The 15600-nt window shown below is 38.0% G+C and overlaps 1 protein-coding gene across 1 annotated transcript in view; it reads right to left on the bottom strand.

Moving 5' to 3' along the window:
- Positions 1-207: 207 nt before the first annotated feature.
- camsap2b (calmodulin regulated spectrin-associated protein family, member 2b) overlaps positions 208-15600 on the bottom strand; it is a 40406-nt gene continuing 25013 nt past the window's right edge. The window contains exons 4-19 of the mRNA XM_059563306.1: positions 14870-14947; positions 13413-13554; positions 11616-11755; positions 9798-9888; positions 9633-9717; positions 9506-9531; positions 9265-9331; positions 8928-9176; positions 6538-8356; positions 5846-5982; positions 4667-4887; positions 4218-4314; positions 3966-4031; positions 2827-2939; positions 2069-2187; positions 208-1782 (exon numbers count right to left, since the gene is read on the bottom strand). Of these exons, the coding sequence (XP_059419289.1) occupies positions 1486-1782; positions 2069-2187; positions 2827-2939; positions 3966-4031; positions 4218-4314; positions 4667-4887; positions 5846-5982; positions 6538-8356; positions 8928-9176; positions 9265-9331; positions 9506-9531; positions 9633-9717; positions 9798-9888; positions 11616-11755; positions 13413-13554; positions 14870-14947 (3747 nt within the window). The 3' untranslated portion in view covers positions 208-1485. The remainder of the gene's footprint in view (positions 1783-2068; positions 2188-2826; positions 2940-3965; positions 4032-4217; positions 4315-4666; positions 4888-5845; positions 5983-6537; positions 8357-8927; positions 9177-9264; positions 9332-9505; positions 9532-9632; positions 9718-9797; positions 9889-11615; positions 11756-13412; positions 13555-14869; positions 14948-15600) is intronic.

A 15600-nucleotide genomic window follows, 5' to 3' on the forward strand; every position in this document is an offset into this window, starting at 1 on the left:
TCTCTTCATTTGTAAATCAAAATGGTTGAAATCAGTATTTTTCAACATTTCCATTAACAATTATAATATTTGTAAGGACCAGAACGGTCCATTTTTTTAATGATACACATCCCTACACATTATTACATACCAAGTCATAAATTATGTTATTACAAGTAGATAATAATATTGTATCATAACAGCCAGTGGAAAAATAGGTCAAACAAGTTTTGGTTGTAATTTGTAAATCTTGTATTTATGTTGAGGTTAACATTTAAATACAAACAGACAAAGCATTTGACGAACGAACAGCGGAGATGACCTGGAAAAAGATTAGACAGCGTGTGGAAATGAACATCTTACTTCTACTCTTATCGTGTCCCATCATATTTGCACCTGCTAAACAGCTTTTTCATATGAAAAATATCAGTAATATTCAATGGCTTAAAAAATAGGCTTAGTATGTAAAACTATATCTGTACAGCATCAATAAATCCAAACAATGATTTACTTCACGTAGTAAAAATAACAAATATCTTTCGATTCTTTTGCACCGGAAGACAACATGTGTTATGAGACAACAGCCTGCCCAAATAATCCCAGCTCTTTAAAATGCACTTCATAATTAAAAATTAGTTACCACATGATTTAGCAATAATAAGCATCATCTCTTTGAAAGCTTCATTATATGATATTCAGTAACTCAATGTTTCCTCTGTATTATTCATATGGAAATGTACTATCCTCAAATAGTCAGCTAAACTGCTCTGTCTCTCTAAAATGTATGTTTCAAACATACATGGCACCCAGATATTCTGGGTCACGACACTAGCGATAGCAACATATAGGAATGTATTTTACCATTCTAACTACTGTAACATGTTTAGTTTTGGTCCTCAACTAAATAAGTTAAAGGCCCCATCATTACTTTTACACCACATAAAGAGTAACCCAAGCCAAGCAACCCTTGAGCAAACAACTCTTACTGTAGCTAATTTTACACACGTTCCTGGAGTAGCAGACGTGCAACAAGAATGATGAATCCTATTCAAAATATAAAAACAAGAGACATTAAATAAAGCAAGAAATTCTGAGGTCCCAGTACACTAAATGCTTCTTCAACTGCATGGCCATCTGTAACGTTAGTCTTCAAGTGTAGTATGTCCCTAATATAATCTTTTACACCTCCATTTCCACAAACACAAAAAGAAGCAGATTATGTATCTTCATATGATGCAATGACTTCCTCATAAACTCAGTAAGTGTGCGTTAGGCATTGCATAAAAGACACAACAAGACAAGCGTAAGGCCACAAAATTGAACATGTCTGAAATAAAAACGACTTAAAAGCGCATCTGTCAGTGCTGCAAACAAAGTGTGTATGTGTACTGTTGAACAAATGAACATCCAAAGCCTGCGAAAAAGATATATACATTCAGGATGTGTATCATAATGTGCGACAGGCAGAAACACTCAGTTTCAGAGATCTGCCAGTGAGCTGTCAACTTATTTGAGGAGTTTTTTGGGTGTGTTTTGTTTCTTGATCTGCCAGAGGTGGCTGTAGATGGTGATGGCGTCCACACTAGCTGACATGGTCTTAGCGGGGATTTTGCTGAACTGTTTCTTATCCGAGCTGTATTTGTAGAGGTTCTCGATCATTTTAGGTGTGATGGTCTTGGGCCCGATGCCAGCCAGCTTGTTGATCTCCTCCACCTCTGGATAATACATGTATAGAGAGCGAAACTGGCAGCCAGAGTCTCTGAACAGAATCAAGAAATTGTTGGCTTCGGTTTTCTCCATTTCCTGGGAAAATGAAAACAAATGCTTACAAATATAAAATCATTATTATTCCCCTTTGGGATGATAATCTAGAACTCTCTGCACTGCAAGTAAATCAGGAACTATGTATTTAAATAGGACTCATGTAACATCTTCATATTCCAGAGTCTCACAATAGAAAAAATTAAATAAAAATTAATAATAAAAAAGAAAGATATATTTGTTATGTAGATAAAGACTTTTAATTTGCTACATAAATTAAAAAATATATTTTTTACAGCAATACTTGTGCAACATTTCTTCCCCTCACCTCCAGGATTTTGTTCTTCTGTCCCTCATTGACGCGGCCCGCGAGGCAGCAGTGAGCCAGTGCGTTCTGGATGATGTGTTTATTTGATTTAGCACTGGGCTCCTTGTACAACTTTGGCCCTAGAGAGGGAGACACATAGAATTAGAGGAAGCTATCAACATTTGTGTGCAGACTACTGTTGAGGGTCAAGGTTATGATAGTGGTCAGTCAATTTTATCAGTTTTAAATGTCAAAGTTGAGTGTATTCAGTTTAATCTTACAGTAAATGGCATACTGCTTGTTGGTAGCTGATATAAACACTCGTTCAAACGTTCTACATAAAGATTTTAGGTTAAGATGTAGCTATTCTACCCTTGTTGTTTTTGCAGTTCATTAAAATAAATACATTTTTAAAACGTACAAACATTACATATACACTACTGTTCATAAGTGTAGGGTCAGCAAGATTTTTTTTTTTTTTAAATAATAATTATCTTGCATCACAGGAATAAATTGCATTTTAAAAATATTACAATGGACAACTGTTGTTTTAAAATGTATTGTATTTCACGTTACTACAATTTTAACTGTATTTTTGATCAAATAAAGGCAGCCTTGATGAGCATAACAGATATTTAGAAAAAATACTACCAACCACAAACTTTTTTAATAGTAGTGTAGTACATGAATAAGTCATAAAAGCTGCATGCATAATAATGAGAAAATTTTACATATTTTTAGATGAAATACAGCACGACACACTGCAGGATTCATGTCACCTGTGTATTCTGCGTTAGATGCTGCAGACGATGTTGTTGATTCAAGCTCCCAGTTCTCCCCGTTTCCACTTACAGAGGGACACGGTGACAGAAAGCCCTCTGTGGACTCTGGCCTGAAAATACACAATCAGACACACTTAGAATAGCTCTGAAGTACTCATTTTACAGGTGGCCTGTATTGCTGCTGGAAAAAGCAATGTTTCATATAAAATGAAGTGCCCAAAAACTAGCAGTAGGCATAATTCCACACACTGATGTTGAGAAGCTGAAGGCAGTAAAAAAGGAAGCAGAGCGTGGATGAAGGAGAAATTGCAATTCACTGCATTATGTTCTAACCAGGTGCAAGTTTCCACCAACTAATTCAAGTAATTTAAAAAGCCCACAGAAAATGCAAAAATGTTTGCATGACTTGTCATAGAAGTAATGGCCAATCAGAACATATGTGATGTTTTTATACAGTGATGCAGATAATGATTTTGTTGCAACCAGATGGACTGACAAAATGTCTTGTAACGTGTCATTTGTCGCTGGACAAAAACTAACATGGTAGTAGTATAATTTATTAATTGCAACTGGTTAGAGGGATAGTCCAACCAAAAATGAAAATTTGGTTATTTACTCACCCTCATTTCATTCCAAACCTGTATTACTTTCTTTCTTCTGTGTAACACAATAGAAGATATGTTCTGGTCTTACTGACTTTCATAGGATTTTTTGTCCATACTATGAAAGCCAAAGGGACCTAAAACATTTGGTAACCAACAATCTACAAAATACATGATCATGCTCTACAGAAGAAAGTAAGTCATACAGGTTTGGAATGAAACTTTTTCATTTTTGGGTGGACTATACCTTTAAGAAACAATGCTAAATTGAGTTTCATAATTTTTTTGCTAAAAGATGAGCCAATTTCTGTTGTTTTTATGATAAAGTGGCCAAAAAAAATACTGTAATACAACAACAAAACATGAACACAAAGACCGCCACTGATTGTTGTATAACAAATGATTCAAAGATGATAATTATAACAGTTTTCCATTAATATGCTGATGATCTGGTGAACTGATCTGTCCAAGCGAATGAGTTTGTCCAGTATCCAAGCTGAAATGACATGGGTATGATGCTGTCTGCAAACTGACCTTCCCTTTCTCCCTTTAGGGGAGCTCAGAAAGAAACACAGACTGCCAGGAGACAGTCTGCTGCCTCTGAGCAACCAGAGAAAAGACAGAGATACCACAGACAGAGAGTTATGAACAAGACAACAGAGATGTGTGTCAGTACTGATTAATACAAGAGTGTGGCATTTATTATCTCGACAAAAACTCATTATTTTCTCTGTTTTTGAATGATCTTTTACAGGGAAGGTAACAGTGAACAGGACATGGTCTCACCTGGATGTCCTCTTATCTGATTGGACACTCTCACTGTCTGCCAAATTCAGGGAGGCGAGTGATAAGCTGGACACAGAATATCCACGAGGTCTTGACCCTGAACACACAAATACACATGCATATATACATGCACATAATTGGCATAGAAAACTCTGATATCATGAGAGCATATTACGTGTATTTAAGATAAATATAGTTTTTATATGATTAAAAATATAAACATTTTAATAAAACAGAATGTAGATACATAATTATTAATTTTATAAAAAATATATATTTTTTTAATAATACTAAGTATGTAATAATAATAAAATATATAGATAGATTCATATTTATTATTAATACTAATTATTGTTTTAATAATCATAATATTAAAATAATTCTAATTCATATTTTAATAACTGATTTATTGTTTAAAAAGAACAAACAAACTGTATTTCCCATCGTACCTGTGGTTGTCCGTGCTGGAGGTTTTGGAGACTCCATGATGTCTCTGTGCATAGATTTGGGGCGTGGCTTCTTCTGCTTGACACTAGGGGGGCGTGGCTTAATAACACTGTCCATGTCATCCATCAGTTTGAGCTGCTTCTTCCGCAAACATTCATTTTTTATATAATCCCGTCTTGACTTCTCATCCTCTTTCTTCTCACGTTCTTCTTCCGCTTTCAATCTGATTAAGGAAGGAATACAAGTATGATGAACAAATTTCCCTAAAACATTGTTTTTTCAAGTTTAATGGATTTTACAAACCATTTTGGATTAGTTTATTAGCAAATTGCAGTTTATTAGCATATAGCATATTCCAGTGACAAGTGCCGTATTTTCCGGACTATAAGTCACACTTTTTTTCATAGTTTGGCTGGTCCTGCGACTTATAGTCAGGTGCCACTTATTTATCAAAATTAATTTGACATGAACCGAGTGAAATGAACCAATAGAAAACATTACCGTCTACAGCCGCGAGAGGGCGCGCTATGCTGCTCAGTGCTCCTGTAGTCTACACTGAAGACATAGAGCGCCCTCTCGCGGCTGTAGACGGTAATGCTTTCTCTTGGTTCTTGGTTCTAAATGAATGCGACTTATAGTCCAGTGCGACTTATATATGTTTTTTTTTTTTCCTCATCATGCCGTATTTTTGGACTGATGTGACTTATACTCAGGTGTGACTTATAGTCCGAATTTTTTAAATAAAAATTTTAAATTTTAATTTGCGTCATCACTGAGAAATGTTCTGGAATGATCTTAACTTAAATGCTTTAAATTATTATAGTAAATATTGCATTTTATTACTACATATTGTTATACTATTGAGTATAAATTAAAATAATTAGTTCTTAGTTTATATTTTTATTAATAATAATAAATATTTATTGTACTGTTTATTTCTATCTTCATGCATTAAACATTTTAATGATCCTCTGCAACTGTTACTGCTCAGTCAAAATTTTCACTCAAAGTTCGTTCACCTGCTTTAAAAACACTTTTTCTTAAAACACCTATATCCCTAGTGCACATTGATATCTGGGAGCATGATGTTTTGATTTAGCTACAGTATTTGTGATTATGTGGCTTAGTTTACTGTGATGGGGTAGTTCTCTGTTATTGTGTGATTTTGGTATTTTTCATACCGTGCTGCTTCTTTCTTTAGTTCTATCTCGGCCTCCTGTTGCTGTTTCTTGATCTGCATCTCTTTTTCCCTCCGTAGCCTTTTTTCCATCAGAGCTGCCTTCTTCTGTGCAATATCCTCCTCTGCGTTCAGGTCATCCTGAGTCACAGCAACACAAAAAAACAATCATTTAGTCTGTCACAGTACCTCATGTGCAGCTGGGTGTACGAGAGAACGTCTCTGACAGAACACTGTGTTGTGCTTCATGAATGATAGAAAACACAAACATTGAACTCAAACACTTTTTTAAAATAAAAAGAGTTTATCTCAAACGAGTGCTTACTTGAGATGACTTGCACATTAAAATGGGGTTAAAATTACAAAGACACACTGAAGCCTTTGAACAGAGCACCATACACTGTCACCATTTGTATCAAATACAAAGAATGTAATTTTTTAATTAGCCCCTGGTTTTCGCTATTTTAGAGAAGTATGGGAGTAAAATCTGATGGTTATTGTAAATAACCTAAGAGTTTAAAAGACACTACTTTTTCATAATTATAAAAGGATTTAGCTTATTTATTACATTTTTTAAAAATGTCTCTAAACTGGGGGCCCCAATTTGAAAACCCCTGATTTAGACAACTTTTCTTGACATGTAAATGATTTCTGCTCTCCGATTCTTCATACTTCTGATGTAAATATTTTTCTCACCTTATAGAAGAAGCCACAGCACATCTTCTGGTCTGGTCTAGATTCTAGTCCAGTCTCTGTTTCTTTGCTGCTCTCCAGATCATGTCCATCCAGAGGCTTCAGAACAGAAAGAGGAACCTCGATCAGACTCTTCTTCTCATGCAACTCCTCTTCATTTGTGTGTCCACTGGCTGTTAGTGTCAAATGGTCCTTTGTTGGCTGAGACAGAACCTCAAATGTAGGTGCATTCATGATTCGGTTACTCTCTCCAACATCCTGTTTTTCTTCTCTCTGTTTTTCATTCACCTGAGCAGATGGCGAATTATCACCTGCATCTTTGGACTCTTTCTTACATGGCTTTTCTCTAGCTGTGTGGTCTTCGCTCGAAGCTCCCTCATCATCTCCCATATAGGCAAATGGGCTGGACTGCGCTTGACTCTGCCAAAAACGTCTAAGTCGAGGCAGGCTGTCCACTGACTGTTGAGTGTTGAGCATGCGGCTAAAAGAGGTGACCTTCAGGTCGTTGGGCCTTGGCGTCCGTGGCGTCCTTGCGTGGAAAGACGCAGACTTCCTTTTGATCATAGAGGGCGAACGGTGCGTTGTGTGTGGCGAACAGGTGGACGACAAAATGGGGGAGAGTGACCCCACCGAACCTCGGCCAACTAAGCTGCTGCTGCGCAGCTCACGCATCTCTTTACGTGGTGATGGCTCTGGTGGCGAAATCACCCAACTTTGGTGTTCACGCATTTGCATGATGTGTTCCTGCTGCTGTGCCAAGCGCTGCATCTCTGACTGTAGGAAGCTCAGAGACACGTTCAGGTGCTCGATGGATCGCGTATACTCCGTCAGGTCTACCTCTGCGGCTGCTTCCTCTAAGGGCGATTTCGGCGGTGCGCCGTCAGGTCGACATCTTTCAAGTGTGGGATCGGAGTCATTCAAATTCAAAGGTGTCTTTAGAGGTTGCAGGTCACTGGTTGGTTTTTCCCGACCATCTGGGCCTTCACTCTCACCCCCTAGTGGGGACACAACTCCTTTACGCCTGACCACATTGAGAAAGGCGGTCCTGCCCATGCGCTGCCTGTGACGTGTGAAAGCTGCTTCGACTTTCTTCTTGTGTGCCTCAATGGCTCTGCGTTTCTCTTCCAGCTTCATCTTCAACTGCACCATCTCCGACGCCAACAGGTGTGAGGTATCACGAGGGGAGGTGATGTGAGAGGGGCTGTGTGCGTCAGGAGTAATCGAACGAACTGTCCCAGACGCTCCTGGGGTTGTGATGTTCAGGTCGCCGTTCTCAGGCGTGTTACCGCCACTCCCGCTGCTGCGGCCATCACCCTGGCTTAGTTTACGAAACTTCTGTTCGGCAAAGTTGGTCATGCGAACTACAGAACCCAACGAGGAGGCCATGCTAGTGGCCAGGGAGCGAGTTTCCAAAAGGTTTGGACATGGGATGCTGGATATCTCCGGAAGTGGACAGGAACGAGCTTCGAAGTCCTGGTCCATGTCCAAATAGTCCTTCAGGGATGAATCCTCATCCTGTCCGTCTTGGATGTCTTCAGTACGGACATGGATTCCAGTGTCCATGTCAGTAGAGGTGGAATTTAGGTCTGCATCATCCACTCTGGCCTTGGAAAGCGAGTCCTCTGGATCATTTGGATCAGATGCGGAGTTGTGGGGAGATGGGCTGTGCAGGAAAAAAGTGCTGTCCCCAGAAGGGGGCTGCAAGCTGCTGTGTGGTCGCTCAGAGTCATGGATGATCTTCAGGGCTTCTTCTATACTAGGGGTGTTGGGCTGAGGGGCATACGGAGGGCTTGGGTTGTCTGCTGATACACCATTTGAGTACCTGAAACATGGGATATTCGGTCAGTTTTTAAGACCTGGAAAAGATCTATTACTTCAATAAATTAAAGCTGTCCACTGAACAAAATAAAACAGAAAACATCTGTGAGGTCGAGGTAGTGACATTTGTCCTAATCTTTTTAAAATATGCCGACTGTGCTGAAGTTTCAATTAAATTTAGTGTGTAAGACATATCATTTACACATAGGACACATTGCATGTATGCAAAATATTGCAGTTTGGACGCTTTCATTGCAAATAAACTGGATTACCAGTGGCTACTGAATTGAGTCTGAGAATAAATGAGAATACAGCAAAAAGATTAATATTGTCACTTTTTTACAATTTTAGTATGGACCTAACTAAGGACTTGTTCTTGTATAGACGGTGTGTGTGTTGTTTTTATTGTGCCTTTATCATTTTGACAGTGTCCTTCTCCATGCAATTCCATTCATTAATACTTATTTTGTGTTTCAAAAAACACACAGGTTTAATATAACACGAAAGTGGGACAAAATGTTCATTTTTGGGTGAACTGTAGCTTTAAATGTGCCAAAAGGAAAACAAAGATTTACCCAGTGTAGTTTCCCAGACGGTGTCTGCTGATGTGTCTGGTGGATTCCTCACCATCCTCCTCACGAATTTTGCTGTGGGCGTTCCCATTAACGGGCTGGAAGGAGAGGTTCCTCCGCATGCCTCGGGCCGCCTGGTGAACTTTAAAACCCAAACCTTCACTGCTTGCCGATCGGCTCAGTCCACGTCCTGAAGATGAACTCATGCTGTCATCAAGTGGAATCTCAAATGATATCCCATGAGCTGAAGACCTGAGGTGAAGACAAACAGTTACTCATCTGTAGCATGTAAACAGAGTAAGAGAGTCAAATGCATAGAAAGTTTGCAGAGTGCACAAACCGTTTCTCTTTAGGCCACGTCCCCACACATCCATCCACATACGACAAGGAGGACGACCGCCTGATAACTGTTGTGAGAAAAAAGAAACCCATTTACTAACATGAAGCATCAAGTAAGTGTTTACACAACTGTGTTTTACCAGATCTACAGAGCTACAGGATATACAAAAGTAATATGAGATGCAAAATCTTTAATATGTTCAATAAAAGTGTGACTTAATTAATAATTTTTTTTGTCTTACCTGAGTTGTCATTTTTAGGTTGTGACCTAAAGGAAGAATATTTTTTTGGAATATAAATTCAGACTTGCAGAAGCTCATTATTTAAATTCTTTGTAAACCTCAGACTTGCATTGTATTAAAGACAAACCTAGACTGGTCTGGACTGCCTGGTCTGTGGATCAGGTTTTGTTTGGTTATGGGAGCCATTTTATTGGACTGGGATGGGTCAGATACTACAAAAGAAAAGATAAACACAATTGGTCTTAATAAAATGCATGACATGCACACCAAACATAATCTCACCAGAAATTACCTTTAGTACTGAGTGTGCGGGGCTGAACAAAAGATGGTTTCACAACTTCACACCACCAGAATAGCTCTGCCATAAACACAAGGTAGTTACTCTGAAAACACACAAACACACACTGAAATTATTGAGAAGAAAATTAAACACAGCAAAGAGTAGTAGAGAAGAGACCTAGATGGAAAACTTTCAGACGCTCTCTCTTCAGAAGGGCCTGTTTGTAATGTTGCTCTATAACCACAAGATGTCATGTTCTCTTATAAATTGTAATAGATTAACTTCAAAAAGCAAGATAATGGCTACTGTATGTATATACTACTCAGTATATACTGTGTACTGCCTACTGCTTTTAAAAATAGTGCGGCGCTAACTTAAAAAAAATTGTGAAACAGTATGAAATATTAACCTTGCTATTTTTTGCATACAGAAATTCTGCAGACTTCACACAGTATTCATACTATACACTGTATGAGGATTAGTATGGATGGTCATGTGATCTGAACGTGGTGGCAGTGAAGTCTAGATTCTGATCACCCAATAGTCATCATAACATTCTGTTGTGACCGAACACACAAACACAAGTTTAAGCTATTTAAACATATTTCCTCAGTGTATAACGTAATATACTGTGTTAAATGAAAACAACTGTGCAGCAACCATAAAGAACTGTCTCTTTCAGTGCATTAAAGGGTGTTCTGACTCAACAAGAGCAACAAAGCAGCCGGGGCAGGCTGACACAAACAGAACAGACCCAGCACTCTCTGCTGATTTATTCAGTCCTGACACCTTATTTCACCACAGTTAGCGGCTGTTAGCCTCATGAATGAGGCCTGATTTAGTGAAAAACACACCACTTAAACCCTAAATGACCAGAGAAATCAGATGCACCTTTGTTTTACTCAAGTACATGTGACTGGCTGAAGCAACTGACAGGTATTTTAACCTGATTTACATAATCTACCACAGACTTGTCTGACGTAACGGTAAATACACGACTTCCTGTTTGGAAAATGTAACACACAAAAAAAAATAGGTTATGATGATATCAGTGTGAGGTAATGGTTGCACATGCACTGTGTTTATCTAGACACATAACTGTCTGAGGCAATCCACTAGGCAGCGCTCTCAAATACAGTGCACACAAACGATGACTCAGTCATCCCAAACCGTCAGATTTAAAACACGCACTGGTCGGCTTTCCTTTCCTGCATCAGCCCTGCTGAAATTCCCTGTAATACTCCAGGGATCACTTATTCATCAGCTACATTCAGTGGAAAATCACCACATAAAGTGCTCCGAATCTGTATCCTAGAAACCATAAAAAGTTTGCAACACTGAACCAAATGGGAAACACACATCCTATTCATTGTGTTGAAACATCTGAGAAAACTAAATACTAAATCATACCAGGAAGAAAAAAATATATATTACACACCATTGTCTTCCATAAGAAAATCAGCACATCAAATTTCTGAAGAAAATCAGAGCAGTGATTGCCATGTGACAATCATTATCAAAACATGTCAGGATGAGCAATAACAATTAAATCCATCAATCAATCTTTCAGTAAAATGGTATCGGAAAATACTTTTATTGTACCTTTATTTATTTACAAAAAATAACTTTTCTTCTCTGCATTTCTTATCTTCTCTATCTTGCTTCCTAATCAAGTTGGCAAATAAACCTGGCATTGTATATTGCACATATTGTTGGCTCCTCAACAAATTGCTTTTGTGCCTCTTTTGTCATTTCGGATAAAATTATCTGCCAAATGCATAAACATATATGCAGTAAAGAGAAGTAAACTACATGAATGTCAGGCTTTACTTTGATGGTGCTGGAGGCGTACAGCATATCCTCCAGGGTGAAGTGACAGCAGTTGTTGAGGTTTTCTTTGCAGAACTCCTGGATCAGCTGGAGATTGTACAGACTGTCAGCCAATGACATTGTTTCTTTGACACAGATATCTGGATGGGGAGGAAACAAACAACATTACAGCCAATGAGGTTATGAACAGATCTGAGGGGGAGGAGACAGAATTTAAGTAGAAGCCAGTGATGTTTCATAGAAGTCTGTGAGGGGCGGGAACAGAATGTGTGATGTAACAAGCAGAATCCTCAGAGTCACGGGGTAGAGACGTGTTTATGTTTGAATAACTGCTCCTCTGTTCGCTCTCAAACGCACTCCTACTCGCTCCTATTCCTTTCGCTCATTTCTTCTTCCACCCTCCATTTACCTTTCTATCCTCAAGAAATTATGACTTTTATATAGCAAGGATGCATTACAAGGATCAAAATTGACAAAGACATTTGTGTTGTCATCTAGTGGCTTAAGTAGCACAAATAATTGTCTTTCAAATCAAGTTTAACGTCAAAGAAACCCTGCTATTATATCATTAAGTCGAATTTAATTTAAGGTAAAGACTTTGTGTCCTTCAAATGACTCTAAATATCTGAATGTTATGTTACTGACATAAGGGACTTCAGAGAGAGTTTAGTGGATAACGTAGTTTTCCAGATGCTGTTTGTGGGTGTATGTCTGTTATCTATGGGGGCAGATTAGGGGCAGAGTATTTGGTTGAGAGTTTATCTGTACAGGCCTCTGTTGGAAGGCTGTGCTACAGTATCTCAACTACACCTCTCAATTAAACAAAAAAAAAGACAGTAGGAATACACTCTTTCTGACTAAAGTATATTGCAGTTTTGTTGGTCACTTCCCCAGACAATGTTTAAATGGTTTGTTCATTTTCGGAACACAACTTCAGATATTTTTCATGAAATCCGAGGGCTTTCTGACTGCATGGAGAGCGAGGGAACTACCATGTTCAAGCCCCAGCAAGGTAGTGAGGACATCATTAAAATAGTCCATGTGGCATCAGTGGTTCAACCCTAATTTTATGAAGCTACAAGAAAAAATGTTGTGCACAAACAAAACAAAAATAACAACTTTATTCAACAATTTCTTCTCACATACATGCATGCTTGTGGTGCTGCTGACACAGGAGCCACCGTTCTGACGTAGAACACGAATGTGCTGCGCCTTGTTTACAAGAAGAGTAGTAATGAATGTGTGGTGAAGACTGACAACTGACAACTGACTACTGATGTCACATGGAATATTTTAACAATGTCCTTACTACCTTTCCGGGCCTTGAACGTGGTAGTTGCATTGCTGTCTATGCAGGGTCATAAAGCTCTCAGATTCCATCAAAAATATCTTAATTAAGTGTTTGGAATGACACGAGGGTAAGTAATTAATGACAGAATTTTTGGGTGAACTATCCATTTTAAGTCTAGTCTGAAACTACACAAGAATTACACTTTATCAGACATAGTACAAGTGGAGAAAATCACTAATTGTGCTCTTGAATTTCAGAAATGTGTTCTAGCAGTACTACGCCAAAACAGGCCTTAGTTACTCATGCGGTAGGACAAATTTTAGTCCAACTCATGACACTTCCTAGTCCTTTTTATGTCCTCCATAATTGACTTCAGAACCACTCAATGTGCCATGTCATCATGTCATCACAATAAATTGTGAAAAGCATTCACAATATAATGTTATAAGGCTGAACGCTGGAAGGAGAAACAGATCCATATTTCTCAGTGTTTCCTGCATAAGTACCTTCCAGTGGCACAGCATCGGGACAGTAGAAGTGCAGCAGTGCAGCCAGTGAGCAGCCGTCTGTGTTGTCCTTCAAGAGATTGTCCACCAGGGGGAGACAAATAACCTGACGTGCTTTATAGTCCTCTCTCCTGTACCGCCCCTGTGGATTACACACACATAATGGTTGCCATAAAAGCAAGAAACAGACCCAGTTAAAGACAGAGTCAGTTAAGGGACACACACAGAGAAAAATTACTTCAGCATATAGTGACAGGGCTGATGTAAAGTTACCCGAACTGCTACAGTTACAACTGCATGCAAAAGGATGCAAAGAATGTGAGATCACCATAGAAATCTGATATCTTCTTCATATTTGATCTGTATAAGGAAACTTAAAGGGTTAGTTCACCCAAAAATGAAAACTAGCCCATAAATTACTCACCCTCAAGGCATCCTAGGTGTATATGACTTTGTTCTTTCAGATGAATCCAGTTGGAGTTATATTAAAAAATATTTTATGTTTAATGGCACTCAGCAGGTGTTGCAGTGCATCAGTCCAAAAGAGATAAAATAAAAAGCGCACATCCATAATAAAAAGTGTCTCACACGGCTCCGGGGGGTGAACAAAGTCTGTACATCTCTACGTACTAGTGTCTCTCAAACTTAGCATTTCATCTCAAGCTTATAAAATCTTGACTTCAATGATATTTGTGTTTGGATTAATGGATTTTATGGTTTTTAGGTATGTTCAAGTTTGCTGTGGTTTGAGAGGGGCAAAGTTACAAAGGCACAAAATAAAATTGGCCTGCAGACTTGTGAATATTTCTTAAGAACTGTTCATGTTTATATGGAAGTATTCCTCAATACAGTACATTCATTGCGACTGTTTTTCCATGCCAAATAGAGTAAGAACAAGCTGCAAAACAGATTCCAGCACTACATGAATGACAGAAGGCTTGTAGTGTAAGTACTGCTGAAGTTTTCATTCATTTTTCATGATGCAGAATTAAATAAATTGCTTAGCCTGTAGCTATGCTTCCAAAATAACTTCCTATTTATATTCTGTCATTTCTTTAAATTATAATTTCTATAAATATATTTTAAATATAGTGCATTCATTAATTATTTAAATATTTGTCAAAAGTATTTGAGAAACAATGCAAATGAAATATTAAGTGCTACATTGGTATACAGTATAGGAGCTTTGAATTGTTTTTATTTTCACATTATTTTCAAATGTCTTCATTAAAGCTTTATCTGTGCATTGACTTAAGTAGATTGTCCCAAACATCTGTAGGGCAATTTATGATTCAGCGGCACAGTGAGGATATGTCTAACCTCAAAGGAAAGAAAAGTATAGTTTGTATGAGCCCATGCCATACTGTAATCAATCACTTATTTAATATTCAACAGCATGTCAACATAAGTAAAGAATAGCTGTTCCAGAGTTTATTTTTTAATGATTGTCTCCTCACCTTTTGAACAGTGCAGGGTTCTCCTATATCTCGAACTCTTTGTTCTTGGGCCAATAGGTCTCTAAGATGTTCATTTACCTGTATTGGAAAATGAACGTGTGAAATAATCATGTTGCCTACACAGGGACACACAAGCACAAATAAACACAGATTAATTCAGAAGATTTTTCTGTCCATTTACCCCGTAGTGTAGTGTCATTGATCTTTGAAACTAAGAAGTACTGTGTGTGGATTTAACTCTAATATGTCTTTACTTGTCTTGTCAGCTGGATGCTTGGTAAAACATGATAAGAAAAAAAAAAACAGGGATGGGCAGAGCTAAGAGAGTGTTTTCATACTCTATAAGAGGTAAGATAAACAACAGAACATGAAGAGTTTACATGAAAAAACAGATAACTTCATGATCAAAAATCATGTTTTTTATGTTATCATGTTTTTATTGTGCTGTATTGTGTTAGTTAGCTTTCCCAAACACAGCACACTGAGGCCAGGCTAGACACAACAGTGAAAAAAAGACGGCATGTCAACAGATCAAACACAAATATCTAAAAATGCCCAAAATATCAAAGAAAAAATATCACATAAAAAAGAAAATACAGAACTTAAAAGTGCTAATTCCATGGAAAAATTAATAAAATTGGGAAAAGATTCAAAGGATAAGACCTCCAAAAGAAGAGCCGCGACCAAAAAGAAGTCCGCTTCACAAAATAAAAATATTCCACTTTCAGGAA

The sequence above is a fragment of the Carassius carassius genome, chromosome 12, assembly GCF_963082965.1.
Source record: "Carassius carassius chromosome 12, fCarCar2.1, whole genome shotgun sequence".
NCBI classification, from domain to species: domain Eukaryota; kingdom Metazoa; phylum Chordata; class Actinopteri; order Cypriniformes; family Cyprinidae; genus Carassius; species Carassius carassius.